We start from the raw sequence: 21,835 nt of genomic DNA on the forward strand, positions 1-21,835 counted from the left end.
ATTCAACACCGTGCGGTGTACAATTAAAGCCCTGGAGACTAGGCTATTAAACGTGGCCTAATGAGAGATGACACTGCCTGGCACAGGTGGTTGGATAGTGGCCTTTACAGGTCAGCCTGTGTTGTAATTTATGGCTGGAAGATTCCTGGTATGCTCGTCCCTAACATCTTAGGTTAACCCCTTGGGTAGTTGTAAAATGGTGTTTGTAACTAGCACCCAACCACCTAAGCCCCTTTCCTGAGCAACCAAGTTACTATTTCAATGGAATACTTGCCAACATTAATAATAAACAATTTCAATATAGATTTAAGCAAAAACTTAAATTTTACAACATTTTTGATTGGCTTTGTATCTTAGATATAGTTTTATAAAATTATTTGACAACCGTGTAAATAGAGTAATCAGTAAACTTAGGTCACTACTCGTATATTCTAGATTTTATGTATTAATTATGTTTAATGCATCTGATCTATTATAAGTAGCATTATATAGAATGCAACTATCATTTAAATTGTTTTATGGACCAGTTCTAGTTTCACATTCCTTTCATTATCAATTCTAATAAAATTGTATGAATCTTTTCTTTAACACCTGGTTCACCTAGTCTATTTAAATTAGGTCGTAACTTTTAATTAATCTCGAAAGTACTAAACAAATATATTTAGTCATGTAAATGCATGAACTATAGTAAAAATTGGTTTATAGACATGTGCTTTCACCAAAACCCTTTTTAAAAGGGAAAATGAAATGTGATTTTTTTTCAAATTTAAAATGTAAGCATATAAGCAATGGGGAACGGAGTGGTCTAGCGGAAGAGAGCTGGACTGCTAACTCGAAAGTCTCGAGTTAGAATCCGGGTTCAAGTCAGTAGACCGTCCCTGAGTCCACCCAACTCTGATGGGTACCTAACTCATGTTTGGAAAAGTAAAGGCGGCTGGGCATAGTGCTGACAATACTATCTCTTCATATTCCAAGGTCACAGAAACAGTGAACTCCACTTGCCCTACAGACCGTCAGGTTTGAAAAGGGAACTTTACTTTTTACTTTATATATAAGCAATAACTTGCTTTACTTCAATGGGTACAGAAATGTCTCAGATTCCAGATACATCTTCAATCTTACTCAGTCATCTAGCAGGGAAGAAAGGTTGAGAAGTTATCGGTCTCTGTTCATCATTTCCATAATGGTACCCTCATTGAAAAGCCTTCAAGTTTTCTTCCGCTTCTGTGATGTTGATTCCACGGACCTGTACCAATTGTCTGAAATGCTTAAGAGCTGTGAAGGTATCACCCTTGAACTCAGAACATTTGAAGTAATCTGCCTGTCAAAGTTGATGCAGCTGCAAAAACAGTACTGATTCCACAGGCATGGTAAAAACATGATTCAGCATCTGTACACAGGATAACCACTGAAATTTAGAATGGTACAGAAGTACCTTGAATTCTGACCCCATTTCTTTACACAGCCCACTAAATTTTCTGTGCTTCAGAGAATTGTTTCACACATAGTTCACACCATTTTTTAATGCTTCTCCTAGTTTTGGAGGTAAAGTTTTTGTTCCTTTTCAGTTTTCACTAGAGCAGGGGTCTCCAAACTAAATGCCTGGCGGCAGCGAAGTCCTCTCATCCGGCCCGCTGAGTTTTTTTTTCCATGGAAAAAAATGTTTGTTAGAAAATTCAAAACAAAATACCTTTCAAATTTTGGAACAACATACCTGTGTGAACAAACATTTTCAATAATGAAACACGTGAAGAACAATTTGAGACGAAACTTGGACATCGAGTGTGTTGTCTGGCCCCCCCGACAGTTTCTTTCAGAATTTTTTTTCCAGGGGGAGGGGGGTACTTGAAATTTTTATATATTTCTATATACATTATATTTTGTTGGGGGGGGGGGGGGGCATTCTTCAGGGGGAGGGGGGGGGGGGGGCTCTGCCATCCCAAAGAGATGCCTGGAAGAAACTGGCGCCTGAACTGATAAATATCAGTTAATGCGGCCCTTGGGCTGAAAAGTTTGGAGACCCCTGCACTAGAGGATCAAAACCAAACTTTCTTCCAAGTATGACTGGAGCTCTGTCCAAAAAAAAAACAACTGCAGAAAACATATCCTACAAAAGATTGATGTCTTTGAAAAAGTCATCCACAAGTTTCTTCATATCGGCTGCCTTAGTAGTCGTAAGAAACTTTCATAATAAAAAAAACTCATCTTGGTAACTTCAGTGGTCTTGTTGAATTGAAGGCTGAATTTCCAGGCTTGAAGTCAAATCTGTAACTATGTGAGCAAAAATCTCTTTGCTCATGCCCTCTATTCTTATGCTGATGGTGGCATTTGAAAGAGGAACTTGGGATAACTTAACCTCGGATGCTTTTATCCACTGGTTTTAAGAGTTATCAGGTAAGCAGCTTCCAACAGTGCTGTGAGGATTGGTTTGTTGATGGGTACAAATCTGAGAACAGACAGTAGACTCTTCCATCAAATCTCTCTCTTTTCACCTTGAATTTTAGCAAGTGTTGTGTTCTTGGATTTTTCTTCTCCATTTAGCTTAAAGAAGTCTTCTCTTAGTTTTGTAAGTGCTAGACTAGAATTGCTCATTTTTGCATTGCAAAGCATGCAGTTACACCCCCTGTCTAATACAGTGTTTTTTTCAGGCATTTCTTTGGGGGGGGGGGGGGGGGGGCTCAAAGTCTACCACCCACCCCACAAAATGGAAGTTATATAGATAGAAAATATATACTTTTTACAGTGGTGCCCCCCAAAATTATAGTTATATAGATAGAAAATATATACTTTTTACAGTGGTGCCCCCCCAAAAAATTTAGTCGTCGTCCCCCCCCCCCCCCCCCCCCCCCCAAAAAAAATTTCAAGTGCCCCCCGTGGAGAAAAAAGTCTGGAAGAAACACTGGTCTACCATCACATTCTGTTATACACATTCTTCCTACCGCTTTCTTTTTTTTTCTAGCCATAGTATGAAAAGATTAAAAATTAAGAAAGATATCACATAACAGTCATAAGTTGACTACTGGCCACAAAATAGAAATAAAATGTATGCTCAGTCTATCTTTGAAATCTGGTTCATTCTGCACATGTTCTTAACAGCACTTGTATACATGATCAACGGTGTCTTTATAGGTGGCGTTGTCTCGATTCTTTATGTATGTGTGTTGTGTTATTATGGGTTCCCTGATAAAGAAATATGACACCGATACATGTTATCTAGCTCAGGCATACTTTATTGCTATGTCTATTGTCATGCTGTTGCGCTCGCACTTCATATTTAAACTGTCATATCAGTTGAGTGTGTGTCTTGACCTCTACAGAAACCCCTGAGACTCACTCACTGATCACCTTGGGTTCAATTGAACTCAGGTTAAGAACTCTGCTCTACACTCACTATGTCCTCTCTTGACTAACCCCACTTTTAATTTTAGCCTGAATAAAATGGCTCCATTGTTAGGCATTTTATTAGTGATGTTCTCTCAAATCTAATGATCAGGTTGGGTGGTATATGGCTCACATCTATCCCTCCCCTAAGTCACTCCAGGTCTAATACTAGGTGATCAAAAATTTCATAAAAAACGTTTTAATAACAAGCTTTTATGTACTAATGCACTAAAAGTAGAAAATAAATTATAGACTACTATTTAAATAACTATAAAGAAAAGCGTAGGTCTCTTCCTAAATATTAGTAAAGGTATCCAATAGATACTAAAGTGACCCACGCTTTTCTTCATAAAATTAATTGGAGTTCACAGATAGTCCTAAAAATATTTTGTTTCATGGGATAGATCACAGTGACTGGGTGAGGCTGTGGTCCGTACTATTTGTCTGGCAATTGTTGATAGTATAGGGTGGGGTTAAAAGTTGGCTAGGTAACTTTGTCTTTTAAGGATTGCCGCTAATCTACAAACAACATTTTTATACCACCATTGTCCTTTGTATAATTATTGACAACAAGATTTTTGAGATAGATACAAGCTGTCGAGTGAGCTAAAATTGCTAGCTGGTTTAGCGGGGTTAACAGTTCATGGAAATGAAACACCCTGAAAAAATTGCAGCTTATTGTGCTTCAGAGCTATTTAATGACATTTTCCTAACTCATTTCCATAACATTTTGTAAGGGAAGGAAAAAAAAAACTTCCTTGCACTGTTTTTAGCGCAATTTCCATTCTGGAGAATTGCGTTTATTAACCCGTCATTTCTGGATGTATGAATGTATGGATGTGTGTTCGCAGCTTCAAGTCGTATCTCCTCCTCAACGAAGCAATATCGAGGACTAGTTCCAAAAGCAAATTTGTTAAGCAAGTTACGAGGATGATAGTGGGCCAAAAAAATTCCGGAATTCCTTCCTGGATTTCACGGAAAAGCCAAAAAACCTCGAAAAAATGCAGTTATTGGCCCATATCTCGGCAACCAGACCACTTAGCGACTTGAAACATTTACCAATCGATTCCTGCCATAATTTAGAACAATATTGCCGAAGAAAGTTTTCAAAAATATCCTTTCGTTCGGTCACAAATTTTAAAATTACATAAACACCTACAAACCGATCGTTCTCCTAGCTTGAACGCACCCCAGCATTATACGTCAGAGCTATTTTTAGATAACATAAGGAAATTGCGCATAAATGTCACTAGACTTTTTAATTAACTTGTTTTTAAAAGGCCTGTGTGGAAAAGTTGGACAAGTGGTGAGAGCATGTAGAGAAAAGCAAAGTCAAGCATTGGAAAAAAAGCAGTGATGAAAAAATTAAGTGAAAGTAAAAAAAAAATAAATGAAAAGTTTTTGGATGAACTCTTATAAAGAAAAGAACTTTACAGACAGGCCTACTGCCCGGCCAAGAGTGGAATTGTTTAGCATTTTTACAAAAAATCGTGTCCTGTTCCGCCATCCCGTTTTCGTCGAAGTTTGTTCCTCTTTTTGAAAACAATGATAAAGATAATTAATAAATTGGATTGAAAAAAAGAGCAGTGAAAAGCTATGTCTCCCTTTGGCACACTTATCTGTTTCCTTGTTTACTTACAATATTTACAAGTATCTTCTACTAATAGATAATGTGGTCAACAATCAAGCTTCCGAACATTCCTTTTAGTAATTGCAATTGAATTTTTGATTTAACCCTTTGAGCCGGGCCTCCTTGGCCTTAGTCTATTCTTTATCTATCTTAATCTTTTCTTTCAATACTTAAAAAAATTGGGGGGAAGGGGTTAATTATTTTGCTTATTATGCTCACACCAACCCGTTAAGTTGTGTTTAATGTGGCACATTTCTAAGTTCTACCATTGTGTACTTTTGGCTGCGAACATTAAAACTCTTTAATTAATTAAAAATATCTACTTACCAGTAATGTAAACACGGCATTCTCTTAAAGTTAATGATCTTGCTCTTGTGATTAGAGACTAATTTGATGTTAAAAGCAGTATACACATGAAAATGATTGAGCTTAATAACCCTATACTGTTGATATAGCTTAGTTATTAAAACTCCCCAAGGTATTATTTTATTGTTCAGGGTTAAAATAGCATTTGATCAATGAGTCTATTTTTGTATTCTGAAAAAATTAATACAATTTGTGTATATGTTATTGTCAAAGCCTGAAGTCAGCAGATGTGCACATTGGCTTTGTCAGTAATATAAATATATTTTGATATATTGGTGCTGTTAATGATGACTTATTTATTCCACAGTATGGCTTTCTTGTTGGAGAGAGAGCTGAACATGTTGAAAAGAAAATTAGTGATTCACAGATTTACTCTTCTGACGTCAGCTCATTTATTTGTAAGATTTAAGTTAAACGTTTGCTAGAATTTGTAGACCTTTTACACTGATATTTTTATTTTCCTTTGACTAAATTTGTATACAATTTCAGATGTATCATCATTTATCCCTTGGTTTGGGCAAAATATGCTGTATGATAAGAGTGGGTGTTTTAAAGAACAAGAAATCATAAATCTACTTTCTAAAACAGAACAAGTAAGTTTGTAATTATCTCCTATATTACCACTTGAAGTATTTAAAAAAAAATGTTAACCATATTAGCTCAGGTTAAGTTTGCTAATAATATAATTTATAATGTACTAGCTTACCCATCATGTGTTGTTGCTATTCAAGAAGAAAAGAAAATTATTTCATTTTAGAATTCAAATTGTTATTTTAACTCCTTAACGCCTGAATTATTTTCCAAGCTTGCAAAAAATTATTTCCTAATTTTCTGTTTTTATCATACTGTAAAGTTTAAGGTATCTAGGTGATACAAAGTGTTTAAGTATAGACTATACGGATAAAAAAATTTTTTTTATTTAACACATTTATGGGTGTTTAATAAATTCATATGTTAATAGTTGTTAACCTATTGACAAAAATAATTTTTAGCCGCCAATAGCAGTACTGGTTGCCATGGAAACTACAAAAAGGTGTGAAAACTAACAGCTTTGATTTTTAAAAGCTGATGAAAGATGTAGATTTCTCAAACCAAACTATACATTTCTATGTTTATTAATTGCGATAGCTCGTACTCAATTTTTAATACAAATTTTTACGTACATTTATGTACACAAATTATGGGGTGCTGCTACATAAATATCAATATTTCCTAAAGTATTGAACTAAACTTAATGTACAAAACGTAGTTTTGTAGATGGTATAATGCTTAATGCACGTGGAATGTTTCAATCTTGTATGGCAAAGGGTTCCAAAGCCTTAGCGATTTGAATGTTGAATTTTGAGTAAAAATACAAAGTTGAGAAAATGTGAAAAGAAGGGTGGAAAAAGGCACATTGCATTTCCTTTTATAGAAAACAGAAAAAAAAAAACGTTTTGTTATGTGTGGAAGAACCATTTGACTAATAAAATATGCGTTAATTTATGTTGTAAGTTTTAGACAGACTTTTTTATGTAAGCAGAAAATATGTATACTACAGGTAATAAATTAATGACTATTAAATATTACACATCCTATCCATCGAGTGTTATTCTCAGAACAGCTATCATCAAACCAGATTAAGTTTTGTTTGTTAGCCGGTCTTCTCACCTCAATACAATGTCTATCCTTACTTAAATTGTAGCTTACACAAGTTTATTGCCTTTTATAATAGCCTACTACACAATCCTGGGTACAGCGCTTGAGGCTCAACACGTCCCCATCCCACACCTCCCTATCGTGAATTATTTTGATTTACTGTACTATAATATGATTGGTCAAGTGTATTAATGAATCTCTTCCCATTCATAATTTTTATGAGCATGCCCTTATATGGAGTTTGATATCAAATTTTACTTTGTGGAAAATAACTTCTATCCCACTTTATTTTTAGAACAAAAGAAAAACGAGTGCTTGGCCGATAGATTTCTGTAAAGTTTATGGTGCCCCGCTGGCAATAAATGATGTAATACCCGCTCAAAGATAACTACTTCCGATAACGGAAATTACTCAAAATTCGACAGAAGGCAGAGAATTAGATCTTTTAGTTACATGTAAAATTTCATTTATCTGTCTGAAATAGTACTCAACTTATAGGCTTTTGAAAAATTCAAAGTAGAAAAAGTTCCACTTTCGGTTATCTGCAATTGCTCAAAAGTTGATACAGATCTACGATTTTGATATAATACTTATATATGAGTGCATGGCCAACAGACTACAGAGGCTTTCCCAGTATGGACTGGAGTAAGGCAGGGTTGCCTACTTTCACCATTCCTGCTCCTGCTGGCCATAGACTGGATTATGAAGATGTCAACAGAGAAAATGCGAAACGGTATACAGTGGATAATGTGGAGCCAGCTGGATGACCTGGACTTTGCTGGCGATCTGGCCCTTCTTTCTCACACACAACAGCAAATGCAGGATAAAACCAACAGGGTTGCTAAATTTTCTACATGCCTGGGCCTGAACATCCACAGAGGGAAAGGTAAAGTTCTCAAACAGCAACCCCATAACACTGGCAGAAAAAGCCCTAGAAGAAGTGGATAGATTCACCTACCTTGGAAGTATTGTTGATAAGCAGGGTGGGACAGAAGCAGACATAAAAATAAGGACGGGCAAGGCAAGAGCAGTCTTCAACCAACTAAAAAATGTTTAGGGTTCTGGAGATTTACCCTTGGAATAAAAATCCGGATCTTCAACACACTAGTAAAACCTGTTTTACTCTATGGAGCTGAGACATAGAGAATAACTGCTATAAATAAGAAGAAAATACAATCATTTATAAACTCAGAAAGATCCTGCGGATTCGCTGGCCTAAAACCATCAGAAATGATGTTCTATGGCAATGGACAAATCAACTGCCAGTTGAAGTAGAGATCCTCCAGAGAAAATGGAAATGGATTGGCCACACACTCAGGAAGCCTGTATCCAGCATAACAAGACAGGCCTTCACCTGGAATCCACAGGGCAGGAGGAGGAGAGGCAGAACAAGAAAGTCCTGGAGACGTGACCTGGTAGAAAGACACCAAGAAGATTGGATACACCTGGGGACAGTTGGAGAGACTAGCCCAGGACAGAGACGCCTGGAAAGCTCTTGTCAGCGGCCTATGTCCCAGGAGGGGCAACAGGCTAACCTAACCTCTATATCAGGGGTCTCCAAACTACGGCCCGCGGGCCGGATGCGGCCGGCGAAGTCCTCTCATCCGGCCCGCTGAGATCTTTTTGTTCAAGGAAAAATCGTTTGTTGGTGATGGCTGAGGGACTTTGCCCAGAAAAATCAAAGACATGTCTGGAAGAAACTGGCTCCCGAACTGTAATTTGATAGTTAATCCGGCCCTCGGACTGAAAAATTTGGAGACCCCTGCTCTATATGAAATTTCATCAACCTAGCTGTAACAGTACTCAAGTTATCATGTTTACAGACACACACACAGAGACAGACATACGGACAAGATAGCAAAACTATGTTTTTCCAACTCAGGGAGGTGTAAAACGTCGAGTTGCAAATCTCGATTTTTTTTTTCACGATTTCACGACTTTCTCTATACTTTATATATATACGAGAAAGTAAAAAAGGAGTAGCAACAACATACATTTCTAATTAAGTTGGCCTACCTTCGACTATGGTTTAAGGACCTCTGTACCTACAAGCCAAGTAGTGCCCTGTGTTAAGAATAAAATACTTAAAAAAAACTTTTTAAAAAACCACGTTTTTCTTGTGGACTAAAAAGTAGAAAATAAATTTTCATACATTTGATGACAAAAACGTGGGTACGTTCACCATCAAATTTCCCGACCCATCTGCCCGACCCACGTTTTTTGTCATCAAATGTATGAAAATTTATTTTCTACTTTTTAGTCCACAAGAAAAACGTGGTTTTTTAAAAAGTTTTTTTTAAGTATTTTATTTTCTCCTTTTTAGTCCGTTGCTACACATGAAAAACATGGTTTTTAAAAAGTTTTTTATATAGTTTATTTTCTACTTTTTCTAATCACTTGATTAAGTATGACTTGACTAAGTGTTTTTAAATACACGGACTAAAAAAATCTTGAGCGACCGATACGCTTTAAACAGAGAAAGGGTGTAATTTACGTTGCTGGCGTGGAGATCTACTCACGAATCACGTGATCAAATCTCCCATAAACAAACAAATAAACGCGAAGCTGAGTTAAGGAAAAACGTGTTTATGTGTATTTTAGCATGCCCAGCGTACCAACCGTGTCACCGTTAACAATGTGTTACCGTGTCCGTTCTCCTTTTTAGTCCGTTGCTACACATAAAAAACGTGGTTTTTTAAAAAGTTTTTTTTAAGTATTTTATTTTCTCCTTTTTAGTCCGTTGCTACACATGAAAAACGTGGTTTTTAAAAAAGTGTTTATAAATACACGGACTAAAAATCTTGAGCGACCAGGATTCGAACCTGGGTTGTCGCGGCCACAAAGCGAAGTACTAACCACTATACGATCACGGCCAGCGCGCTCACATCGATTGGGGCCGAAGTAACTGTGTCAATAGGCCTCCAGTCTTGTCGGTATCTTTAGAAATCATGTCCTCAATTTTATGGTCCTTGGGGCGTAATTAAATTAAGCTAATTACGGTCACTAATTGCTAGTTTTTATGATTGCATCTGAAATTGTTAGGCGAAAGTAGCATGCATGCCAAATTTCAGGTCTCTAGAGCAATCAGAAGTGGGCTAATTTTCGGTGTCAATTTTAACAACAAACATCCAAACAACCAAACAAACAAACGCGAAGCTGAGTTAAGCAAAACGTGTTAAAAAGGATTAACACTTCTTGACAGTGGTACAAAGTTTCATCCATTGGTCTTCTGCTGGTATTAATTTTGTATACTTTTTTAATACGAGATCACAAACTACTTGGAGGCTTCCAAGGCATTCTTGAGTCGGGACCTCAGGTCAGTCACATATTTTAAGATATTGTGATTGCTGGGTGTAAATGTCATCCACTGGCCCTTGAACAGCTTCAGTGGGTCTCAAATGGTGTGGCCTTACACCAATTCAAAAGGAGTAAACCCTATTGATTCTTGGGTGGCGTCTTGCAATGCAAACATCACAAGGCAAACCTCCCAATCCTTATCCTGGAAGTGACATGCACTATTTAAAGCTCTTTCATGACTATAATACCTTCATGGTAAAGTGGGAGCCTTGGTCAGTGTGTACTCGATATGGCAAATAAAACATAGTGTAATAATGAACCATAGCATTCATAACTATGCTGACTCAGGTTACTGCTCCATGGTCTGACAGCAGGACACAATTTAGCAGCACACACACACAACCAGGCTTGGTTGCTGCTGCAAAACAACATTGTTTTAGTTTATAGTTTCAGGGCCTGACATGCTGTTGCTCTCCAGGCACTGCAGTGCAATGCCCCTCAATGTACTCTTGGTCTCTGATGTTAGTTGAAATACATTGAATCAGAGAGGCATCATCACTCTCTTGCTTCCTTTCGTGGTTGGTAGACTGTTAACTAAGCAAATGACTGACTGACAGACCTCATCCAAAAGTAAGAACAATCATGCCTAAAAAGAGGAATTTGAAGCCAAAAAGAGGAACATACGCGCTGAGGCTACTTTACTAAGTCAAAAATAAAAATAATTGATTAAAAAATTAGTTTAATGACATTAGTAGGCTTCTAGTTATATATAACTAGTCTCTATGTTAAATTTAAATACTGTAATGTCTTAATGTCAGCTTACATTTAAAAAAAGAAAGCTAACCAGTAGCCTGAGACCCCCCCCCCCCCCAATAAAAAAGCTATGACATAACATTATTTTAGGCTTTGTATGTAATATAAAATATGTTAAAAGCTACTGCTAAGACCTAGATCTACCTAGTAAAGGTCTTAGTTACTTCTTAGTAAGAAGTTCTTACTATTACCAAGTTCTTCATTACTAGTTACAACTTACAATATAGATCAGTATCTAGTAGATCTACTATCTAGATCTAGAACTTAGCATGTTAGTCATTATTTTATTGTATTTTTCTCCCTACATGTTATTTAAAGCATAATTTAAATCTACAATTCAATAGCAAATACTAAAAAGATCATTCAGAAGCAAAATTGTCCACATGATGACTTATTGTAAGTAATATTGTAAGTAAACTAGAAAATGGAAACGTTTGCCAAAGGGAGATAATTGCTTTTCCATGTCTTTTTTTCAATTTGATTTATTATGTTTCTTTATTAATTTAAAAAAAAATGGAACAAACTTTGATGAAAACGGGACGGCAGAACAGGACACTATTGTTTGCAAAACAGCAGGACAATTCCGCCTTTGTGGGACGGTAGGCATGTCTGCCTCAGTCTTATACACAGGTTCCTTAACATTTTTGAAAGGCGACCCCCCCTTTTATAAAAAGTAAGTCCCTCGCGATGCTATTTGCTGGTGAATAGTAGTATTAGATAGATGATAGATGTATTTGTTGCATCTTCAACATGCAGGGTTTGATGAGATTTTCTCTAATGTGACTTTATACGTTGCCTGCACTAATGCTGTTGCATTGGTGAAAACTGTCTGTTCAACCAAGTCTGTGATGTTTGCAACTAGTCTCATGCCTCCTTAAGAACTCCATATCTTTTTGGTGTGTTCCGAATGACTCCTATCAAAATGACTTAAGAGTTATCTGAAAACTTCAGTACTCTGTTAATATTTTTAAAACGTCAGCGGGGTAAAAAAAAATCATGAGATTTCACATGAAAAAACCTAAATTGGAATAAATAATAAAATAAAAATTAGAAAAGTATATATTTATAGGAAAGGCTCTTTATTTGATTGTTTAATATGAAATTATTCAAACTTCAAGACATCATTAAAAACTTTTTAAAAAAATAATTGTATAGTGAAATTTTGTTTGGATTAGTCTACCAGTTGGTGACCCCCTAGGGGGTCGTGACCCTCAGTTTGGGAACCCATGGTCTAGTATAACCTTTGGCTATCAGTAGTAAGATCTAAGTCACTGTACACATTAACGAGAACTGGCCTGACTAAATACATGACTCATGAAAACACATCAGTCCAGGGCCACCAATTATATATTGTGAACACACTGACACGCCTGTAAGGGTAATCAAGTGTGTCTCTTAACATATAAAAATGACTAAATAAAACAAAGGCTTGTTACAACAATAAAGTCCTTAAGTATGCCCTCACGGAACATTATGTATGTAAACATTCGCCATTGCGGTGTAGAATCCACATTCAAAATGGTGATCTGTGCTGCGAAATGTTGTGATACTCGAAGTGACAGATCTAAAGGAATTCCTTAATTTCAACTGCCAAGAGTTATATTAAACCAAGGTGATAGAGATTAGCAGTCAACAGAAAATAGACGCTGTCAATTTGTAGCCAATATTTATCAAAGTGGTGTGAGTGAAGCAGCGGCAAAGAAACTGTGAATATATTCTCGACCTTTTGTTTTTGGTAGGGAGAGTAAACAATAAACTTCATTTTAATTAACAAAAGACAACACAATAAAACAAATATGCTCTGCCTTCACAAATACTAATGCAGTAGACCAAGGTCAAGAGTAATAATAACATTCATTGGAATATTTATTTTATTTAGAATCTAGCTCTAAATCTAATCATTTTGTAAACTAAATTCGATCCAGATTCAGAGTGACTGGCTTCATTACATCGACATAGAATCAAGAATCTACTAATTTAATTAAAATTTAAATTCAAAATTTAGATCTATTTTCGATTAAAAATACACCAATAATAAATAGGCCTCATAATAAAAAATGTATTTGTCTCTAAGATCTAGAATGTAGCTCAGATTCTAAGCATTTTATTTAGCAAACACAATTATCTGAAATTATTTGTATGACTATACTTAGATCTAGAATCTGCAACTTAAATTAAATTTTAAAACTTTATACTAGTACTAGCAAATAGTTAATATTTTTGTCGTAGAAGGCTTCAATTAATTACTTAGGCCTACAAACTATGTGTCCAACTACAGTAATATGTATCTGATACTGGACTGAGTTTAAATTTAGAAGCAGATCAGTGATACTGATTTCCCCATTGTTCTCCCTGCTGGACCATGATGGTCAAAAATTACATAACATGACGTCAAATTCATAGGGGGGAGGGGGGTCCGTAATTTTGTGACGTGCCACTTTTGCAGTATAAAAAAGCAATGTTAGAAAACTAATTTTAGACTTTATTTCGCGTTTTAGAAAACTGTTTTAATAAATTGTAATAGGAATTGATTAAAATACTCTATTTCGACAGAGTTCAGACAAGATTTTGGAAAAATATAGATGTTTTAAGAAAAATTCAACCGCAATTTTGAGGGGGGGGGGTTGTAGACTGAGTTGTGACGTCATTTTAGGTCTGGCTTTTTGTGACGATGTGTGATGGAGGGGGGGAGAGGTAAAAATCGTCAAAAAAAGCGTGACGTCATTTATGGATGACCCCTAAAAACAAGTGGGGGCTGGATATCAAGTATCACGGAGGTGAGAAATTTTTAGGGAAAAACATCAGTATGTGTCTGATCACTTCCCTGCTGGACCATGGGGGTCATAACTTACATAACATGCTACCCAGATTGGTTGAGATCTAAGAACAACAGTGGTTTTTACCTCAGAAGTAGATTAGTAGTTTTATTAGGGTTTTTTTTAAAGTGGTCTCATGTTTGTTACTGTAGTGTAGATCTACTAGATCTATTGCTACTAAATCTTTTACTTAACTAGAGAATCTAAAATCTATACTAACTAGATGTAAATCATCTATATATTACTGTATTTTTTATGTCAACACAAATATAAGGATCTTCAATTCCTAAAAGTTCAATTTTTACTTTCTTGTATATTCGAAGTATGAAGAAAGTTTTGTAATTGTGCAAAAAAAAAAAAATCGAGATTTTTACAAATCTCGACGTTCTATACCTCACTGATACGAAAAAACATAATTTTGCAATCTTGTCTGTGTGTGTGTAAACACGATAACTTGAGTACCGTTACAGCTAGGTTAATGAAATTTTATATATAAGTATTTTATCAAAATCGTAGATCCGTATCAACTTTTGAGCGATTTCCGATAATGACTTTATATAATAATGGGGAATAGTTGATTAAAAATTATAATTAGTAAACAGTACGTTCAGTGATTAAAATAAATGAAAGATAGCCTTTAATCATTCAATGCTAATTATAATATTCCAACAATAATGTACTATTACACGTCTGCATAATTTGCATTCACATTTTGCTAATTATATTATTCAAACAATTATTCCGTCTTGGAGATTTTACATTCACATTTTTAGCGTGAGTTGAATTATTTTTAAATTACCTCCCTTGTCAAAATTACTAAACATTTTAATTAGATTTTTCTACCCTACTGTTATTTCAAGAAATTTAACAAAAATGATATTTGACATTGATCCTTTTAATATGTTTTAGGAATGTGCATGTATTTAATATTTCCTTTATGCTATGCAAAAGAGTAAAAACAGTGGCGACTATAAAATAACTTAATGTCCTTGTATAAACAAACCCTATGCTATTGCTTATAGTAAGACACTGTGATGCACTGAAAAGCACTGCATGGTGCGATTTTTACTTTTATGGTTTCAAAATCTATAGCGATGACAGAAGGACTGACACACTACTTGGCCGCCTATATTATAGATATTCGAGAAAGTTTAGGGGAGATCACTCCCGGTTTATTTTTACCTGTTCTGCAGTTGCAAGGCTCTTAACATATAATGAACACATTTTGAGACACGTCCAGCATTGCACAACAGCTAATTGATTACTGGCGGTGTTCACCAGGGGTGGAATAGGGTTGGGGGGGGGGGGGAGTCACAGGGAAAAAAACAGAAAAAAGTTGTTGTTTTTTGCTAGGAGTCACAGAAAAAAAGGCACAAAGGAAGAAAAATTTCTGAAAAAAAGTCACAAAGGAAAAAAATTCACAAATAAAGTCACAGAAAAAAGTCACAAAAATCTTTTAAGAAATATTTCTAATTTTATTTTTGAGAATTGTAAAATTTTGGGTGTATTAATGTGGGTGTTTTTTTTTTTTTGGTAGCATATTTAAAAAACTTTCAAGGCCTTAGAGTTTATAACAATGATAAGTAAAAATTCTATAAGATAATTTACACAGCAACCAAAATTATCATTGCGTATTTAGTTAAATACACAGTAGAAAAATTAATTGTAAACGAAATTTAGCCACATTATTGTGTTTTGCATGTTTTTTCTCCGTAGGCCTTTCCTTTGTCAGCTTCTCCTCAGTCTGCCTTGTCCGTCCGTATTGTGTGTGAATGTTTTGCGTCAATGACAGTCTTTGTACCATGTGGGCTTTCTGTTTTGATCCTATGCTTTTTTATGTAATTAGCGTGGTAAATGTGGGCAGTAAAGGTGGTTGAACTATTGAGTTGAGGGCAGCAAGTCAGATGAACTACGTCCTCATGCTATTTCACGCCAATTTAAAGTTAGTATTTAAAACACAATGAAAACTGAGAAGGTTGGAACAATCTGTTAAATTCTATTAAATGTTATATGTAAAATGAAATTAAAACCTACATACTAAATATTTGACGTGTCTCATAAATATATCTATACCTATAGAACCTACGCACACTACATTACATTTAGTTAATCGAAAGTTGATTTGCACTTTCTGAATATTTAATACATAAATGTATTAACAAATTCCATGCAAATACACATTTGTGACTTTTTTCCTGTGACTTTTTTACCTCTGAGGTTTTTTTTTCCTGTGGCTTTTTTTCCTATCTTTTTCCTATCTTTCTGTATGATGCATTATTATCTTTAAAGAAAATAATTTAGTTCTTTTAAGATATTTTGTCTTAGAGTTATTGATTTCAACAATAATTGAGGACCACTACTCCAACTAAGTAAAGATCGCTAAACTTTTAGAATTTGAAATTCGGTATAAAAATAGTTATTAAAATACTAATAAAGTTTACTCCACATTTTATCTACAGAATTTAGTTGGGTGGTATAGCTTTCGGCACCAATCTACATCAAAACCTTCATTAAGAGAAGTAAGTCTTCATAAGAAACTTCTTAGCCTGGAGAAGTACATAACTCACCCTGATGAATTTATCTTCTTCTTGTCTACGTCAACTTATTCACAAAATATTTCAACACATATTTGCAGTCATGGCTTTTTACAACTCCTTGATAGGTATGTAGATGTATTTAATTTATTTTTTCACTATTTATAGTTAAACAAACATTTATTTTAAATACAATAAATTCTTTATGCAATGTCCATAATGGACCTTGAATTCATAAAAAAGCATTGAATTTTAAAAAACAACAATTCAAAGCATCAGAAAAGCCTTGAATTTCACCCTAAAAGTATTAAAACCTGGAATTTCATCAGCAAACCTTGAAAATTGTACTTAATCAGTTTTCAGTTACTTATTAAAAAAAATTATTTGGGTAATCTTATCGTTTTAGTTTTAGCATAATCAATTAGGACGGATCTAGTAATGAGAGGTAACTTATGAATATTGAAAAAGGTATATTTATTTTTTATTTTACAAAATATTATATAAACAGATAATATAACAATCATTGGCCAAAACAATGGAAAATATCCTGGAACAAAATTTAAACAAAGATGTTTGAGACAAGTCTTTGTAAATAAAAACTGGCCACTTTTAAAAAAACTATTAGAGTAGTTTCCCATGAAAATTTTCCATTTGCATGTATTTTGTGTTGCATTTTTGTTGTTTGATACACATCCTAATATATAAAAGCCCATGTGCGCACATCTCTCTGTCCGCAATATTTTTGGCAACGTCGTCATCCTGTTCAGCAATGTATGGAGAACTTTTGGCGACAGTCTGCATTAAGGGGTTAAAAAGCTGCAGTATAGTCTGTAGAGAGGCTCTTCACATATTTTGTTAACAAAAATTTTTTAATTAGGGCGATCAAAAATGAAATAATCAATTTTGGGGATCAATAATGAAATAGTCAGATTTTTGTCGCTAGGACCAACAGAAAAAGAAAGACCTTAGAACTTTGTATTGGGAGGGTAATTGCAAGAATTGATGACTCTTCATTCTGGGTATGAAAACTGGGATATCTAGTAAAGCTACCAAAAAAGGTGACCTTTCTTGATACAACAATTGGAGAGAAATCATGCTATTATCTGTCCCTAGCAAGGTACAAAAAGTATGCCTGAGAAGCTGAAAGAGTCCTTGAACAAGAAATTCAGAACAGAGAGGTTTTTGCCAGAACATGTTGTATACTGACAACATAGCCACTGGGCATATAATTATTAAACAGGCAATTGAGTGACAATTACCTCTCCACATGATCTTTGTTGATTTTGAGAAGGCATTTGATAGTGTGGATAGAGATGTCATTTGGAAGTTAATGAACCACTGTGGGATCCCTATTAAATTCATCAACATCATCCAACAGCTATATGAAGCCTTAAACTGCCAGCTATTGACAACAAGTTGACTAGCCCTTTTCCAGTGAAAACCGGAGTATGGCAAGGTTGCATGCTTTTGCCAATGATCTTTTTCAATCATTGACTGGATCATTAGGAGAACAACCTCAACAACAGTATGCCCAGTCCAAGCTAAGTAAACAAGAAGCACTGAAGACAGGCCTAAAGATCAACTGAAAAAAAACAGATGATGAGAATTAATAATAAACTGGAGCTCCCCTTTGGATGTAAGAGATGACTATTTCTGAGGTGGATCTCTTCACATATCTTGGAAGTGTAGTAAACAAGGATGGGGGAGCAGATGAGGAAGTCAAAAGCTGTATCAGCTCGGCCAAGTGTGCATTCAACTCCCTCCTCACTAACTGGACGCTTTCCAAAATACTACTGTTTAACAGCTTTCCAAAATACTACTGTTTAACAGCTTTCCAAAATACTACTGTTTAACAGCTTTCCAAAATACTACTGTTTAACAGCTTTCCAAAATACTACTGTTTAACAGCTTTCTAAAATACTACTGTTAAACAGCTTTCCAAAATACTACTGTTTAACAGTAATCTGAAATCTGTCCTCTGTGGTTCAGAGACATGGATAGTAACATATACATATATATACATATATTTATATATGTGTGTGTAAATATATGTATATGTTTATATATATTTATATATATATATATGCAGTGCTTTTTTGTGACGGTGTGCACAATTAGGCAATCCATTGAGTAGCTGCCCCCCTTTTTTTTTACAAAAAAAAAGCACTGTATATATGTGTGTGTATATGTATGTATGTTTTTTATATATAAATATATTAATAAAGTGTAGGGTTTGCGAATTGCTCCTGTGAAAGCTGCATATCTTTTTTTTGTAAACAGTGCAATAGGCTATGAATAAAAAGGGTTACAATAGTTGTTAACTAAATTGAATCAGGCAAGTCCGTCACGCCCTGGCAGGGGGCAATTTGGCGCCCCCCAGCCCTATACGCCTACGTTAGTTTTAAGGTGCACCCTACAATATTGACACTGACACACTACATTCGATGATTAAACCGAACCAGAGGCCGTACTCTGGGCCCTTGCGGTAGTGTAATCAGGGGCTGCTGAGAGCACCCCTCTACATCATTGACACCTACGCAGTCGATGAAGTGTGTTCTACGTCACTATTACGGAGGGTGATAACATACACTTAAAGCTTTCATAAACCACGCCCTAGGGTAGTATAGGTAAACTCAAGCCCCGACATATATGATCCAAGACATATTGTGCAGGCATTGTTTACATTTAAATAACCCAGTTTTAGAAAAACAGGGTCACACGTCTTAGAATATTGGTAACGCATTGATGAAACCCTCTTAAAATCTCGTCAGACTTTCTTCTCACCCTGCATCAACATACGAGGATGGGCATGCTAGTATATCTGATTGCCATGAAACTTTGGGAAGTTGTTGAGAATCCTCATGGGGGGTATCTAGGGGTGAAAAAATTCTAATTCGCACATTTGGCAACCGGCAGGATGAGATTAGATTCTTCTCTATTCTTCTCTATGGGGTTAGGGCCCTTGAGGATGCGATTTTCCTCTATATACCGTATAAAAAGCAGAAAAGTCTGATGCATTTTGACACTTTTCATCCGATCACCATGAAAATTTGGGTGATTTGGCGCCCTGGGCTCCCCCGTGGGCTCTTTGGTGCCTATGTTCATTTTAAAGAGTGAAATAGGCTATGGATGGAATGGGTTGCTATAATCAATCACTAAATCAAATTAGGAGAATTCTCCCATGCCCTGCAGGGTGCTGTTTGGCTCCCTGGGCTTTCCCGTCAGCGCAATATTTAGGTATTGATCTATAGTGTTTAAGACACTCCCTTAATCTCTAGTGGCTTGAACTTTCTGCCTTATATTATGCCATATTTTGATAGTTGTCTAGTTAGGAGCTATGTAGTAACACATATTTTGCGATATTAGTATTTTTATGTTTGTCGGCTTTATGGTTTGTCTGCCTTATGTTCTGTTGGCCTTGTGGCTGTCAGCCTCATAGTCTGTCTGCCTTATGTGTGTGTGTTGGACCTTTGTCTTGTCGGCTGTTTGGATGTCAGCCTTTTGTCCTACACCCTTAGTTAATGCTTAAGGCATTACAATTTTGCTTTAAAACCAGTTTAGGGTGTAATTAAAGAAATAATAATTAATTATAATAATATAATTTAACCAAATTTATTGTTGTAAGTTATTCTTTAATTTTCCTTGTTTAAAGTGTATCCACATATTTTCCGTTTCCGTCTGATAGAGAAATAAATGCTTAGGCCCACCAGAAGGTGGTCGTGGGATTACACTTGTACTGACTATAAAACAGGCAGATAAAAATGATAACTATTCAGGTTTAAATTGGGGCATAATTAACAAAGAAATGGAGAAAAAAAAAGTGTCATAGGCCCTACTCTAAAATCTAGATTTACTTATATTCTAAATAATAGATTTGTCAATAGTCTCAGTGTAGTTATAACTCGATCTCAATATTTGTAATGAACGTGGTTGATGCAAATTTTTGAAGAAATCTGGCGCTTCAGCAGATTCAATCAAATATACAAGCTGTTATTTAAGGATATAAACAAGCAAAGAAGCAGCATAAGTTTTAAACCACTATGACTTTAAAAAAAACTAAAATAAAAACCATTGTAACATTACATTTCTCTCCACCCAAATGTGTGCTTTTTGTAACTTTTTAATTTGGAAATTCTTGGAAGGTACAAATGAAAACTAAATACATCCCCAGTTACTAAGTTTTGTACAGTGACACCAAGCTGAGGCAATGGCTACCATGGTGTTGGGGGTGGGAGCGAAAGGGTAATTGTATTGGGGGATGGGTAATAGAAAGTAGGTAATGTCTTAGACCTGTGCTATTAAACATAAAATCATTTCAAGCTCACTTCCTCTTACTTTTAAATACACTTCTTATTCAAGAAGACTAACTAATATTTTCTCTCTGTGACCCTTCCACTGTTCAAGTCACAAATATCAATATATATGGGCACAAAACTATTCCTCTGTTCAGAGATATTGTTTCCATATTTTGAAATAACTCTACTACTACTATAGATGTCATAATTTATATTTGAAAATTAGTTTGACTGACCTACCTGTAGATGTAAGTGTTCAAACCATTTGTGTCAATAATGGTTGAAATGAGACAATCTTTAAACTTTAACTTGACCAGGCATTTTGTAGGAGTACCAATGATTGTCATGAACTTGGGAGATACAACAAGGAAAGAATATCGGAGAAAAAGCAGTGCAACATTTTTACAGTGCCATTCAATTCAAGGATCTCTGTCCAAGCTTAGGTAAATCGCATTTTATATTTTAAATTAATTTTTAGGGAATACCAGCTGAATACTTTATTTTCTTCACATTAGTAAACTTTTTGTTAATATTATAGGCCTCTATCATATATTCCCATTGCTAATTTCAGCAAGCAATTTAGCAAATATTATAATACAATTTTATGCATCTGGATATTACTATTTTGCTTACTGGACACTTGAATTTAAGGTTGTGGGTTTTTTTTTTAAATTAATGTGCTTTATGAAAATAAACTAATAGAAGTACCATTTTAATAAAAATCTTTACATTTTTATGTCAGAATCCTCAAAAGGGATTTTTCACAAAGATATGTCAGAGACCATTTCTGTACATAGCCCGCCGAAGATACAGTGCCTCAGAGCACCATTTTGCAAATACTTCATGCAGTCCACTACCATTCTTAATACTTCTGCCAGTTTTGGAGGCAAGGTTTTTTTTTTTGCCAATGCATACCAGTGCAGAATATAATGCGTAATAATATGTGGTAAATCCGTTTTCACTAGCGCAATAACAGCAGACTTTCTTTTCAGCATCACTTTACATCGGCTGCCTTATTAGTTGTTTCAAGAGGCTTACAAAATAAAAAGATATTCTGTATCACTG

At 35.3% G+C, this 21,835-nt stretch overlaps 1 protein-coding gene across 1 annotated transcript in view; it reads left to right on the forward strand.

Annotated features, from left to right (window-relative positions):
- Positions 1–21,835, forward strand: part of LOC131946596 (BRCA1-A complex subunit Abraxas 1) — a 40,675-nt gene that overhangs the window by 13,615 nt on the left and 5,225 nt on the right. The window contains exons 2-5 of the mRNA XM_059307477.1: positions 5,685–5,775; positions 5,867–5,970; positions 16,401–16,603; positions 21,088–21,213. Of these exons, the coding sequence (XP_059163460.1) occupies positions 5,685–5,775; positions 5,867–5,970; positions 16,401–16,603; positions 21,088–21,213 (524 nt within the window). The remainder of the gene's footprint in view (positions 1–5,684; positions 5,776–5,866; positions 5,971–16,400; positions 16,604–21,087; positions 21,214–21,835) is intronic.

Source organism: Physella acuta, unplaced genomic scaffold (assembly GCF_028476545.2).
Source record: "Physella acuta isolate Inbredline_101_S28 unplaced genomic scaffold, ASM2847654v3 ptg000565l, whole genome shotgun sequence".
Classification (NCBI taxonomy): domain Eukaryota; kingdom Metazoa; phylum Mollusca; class Gastropoda; family Physidae; genus Physella; species Physella acuta.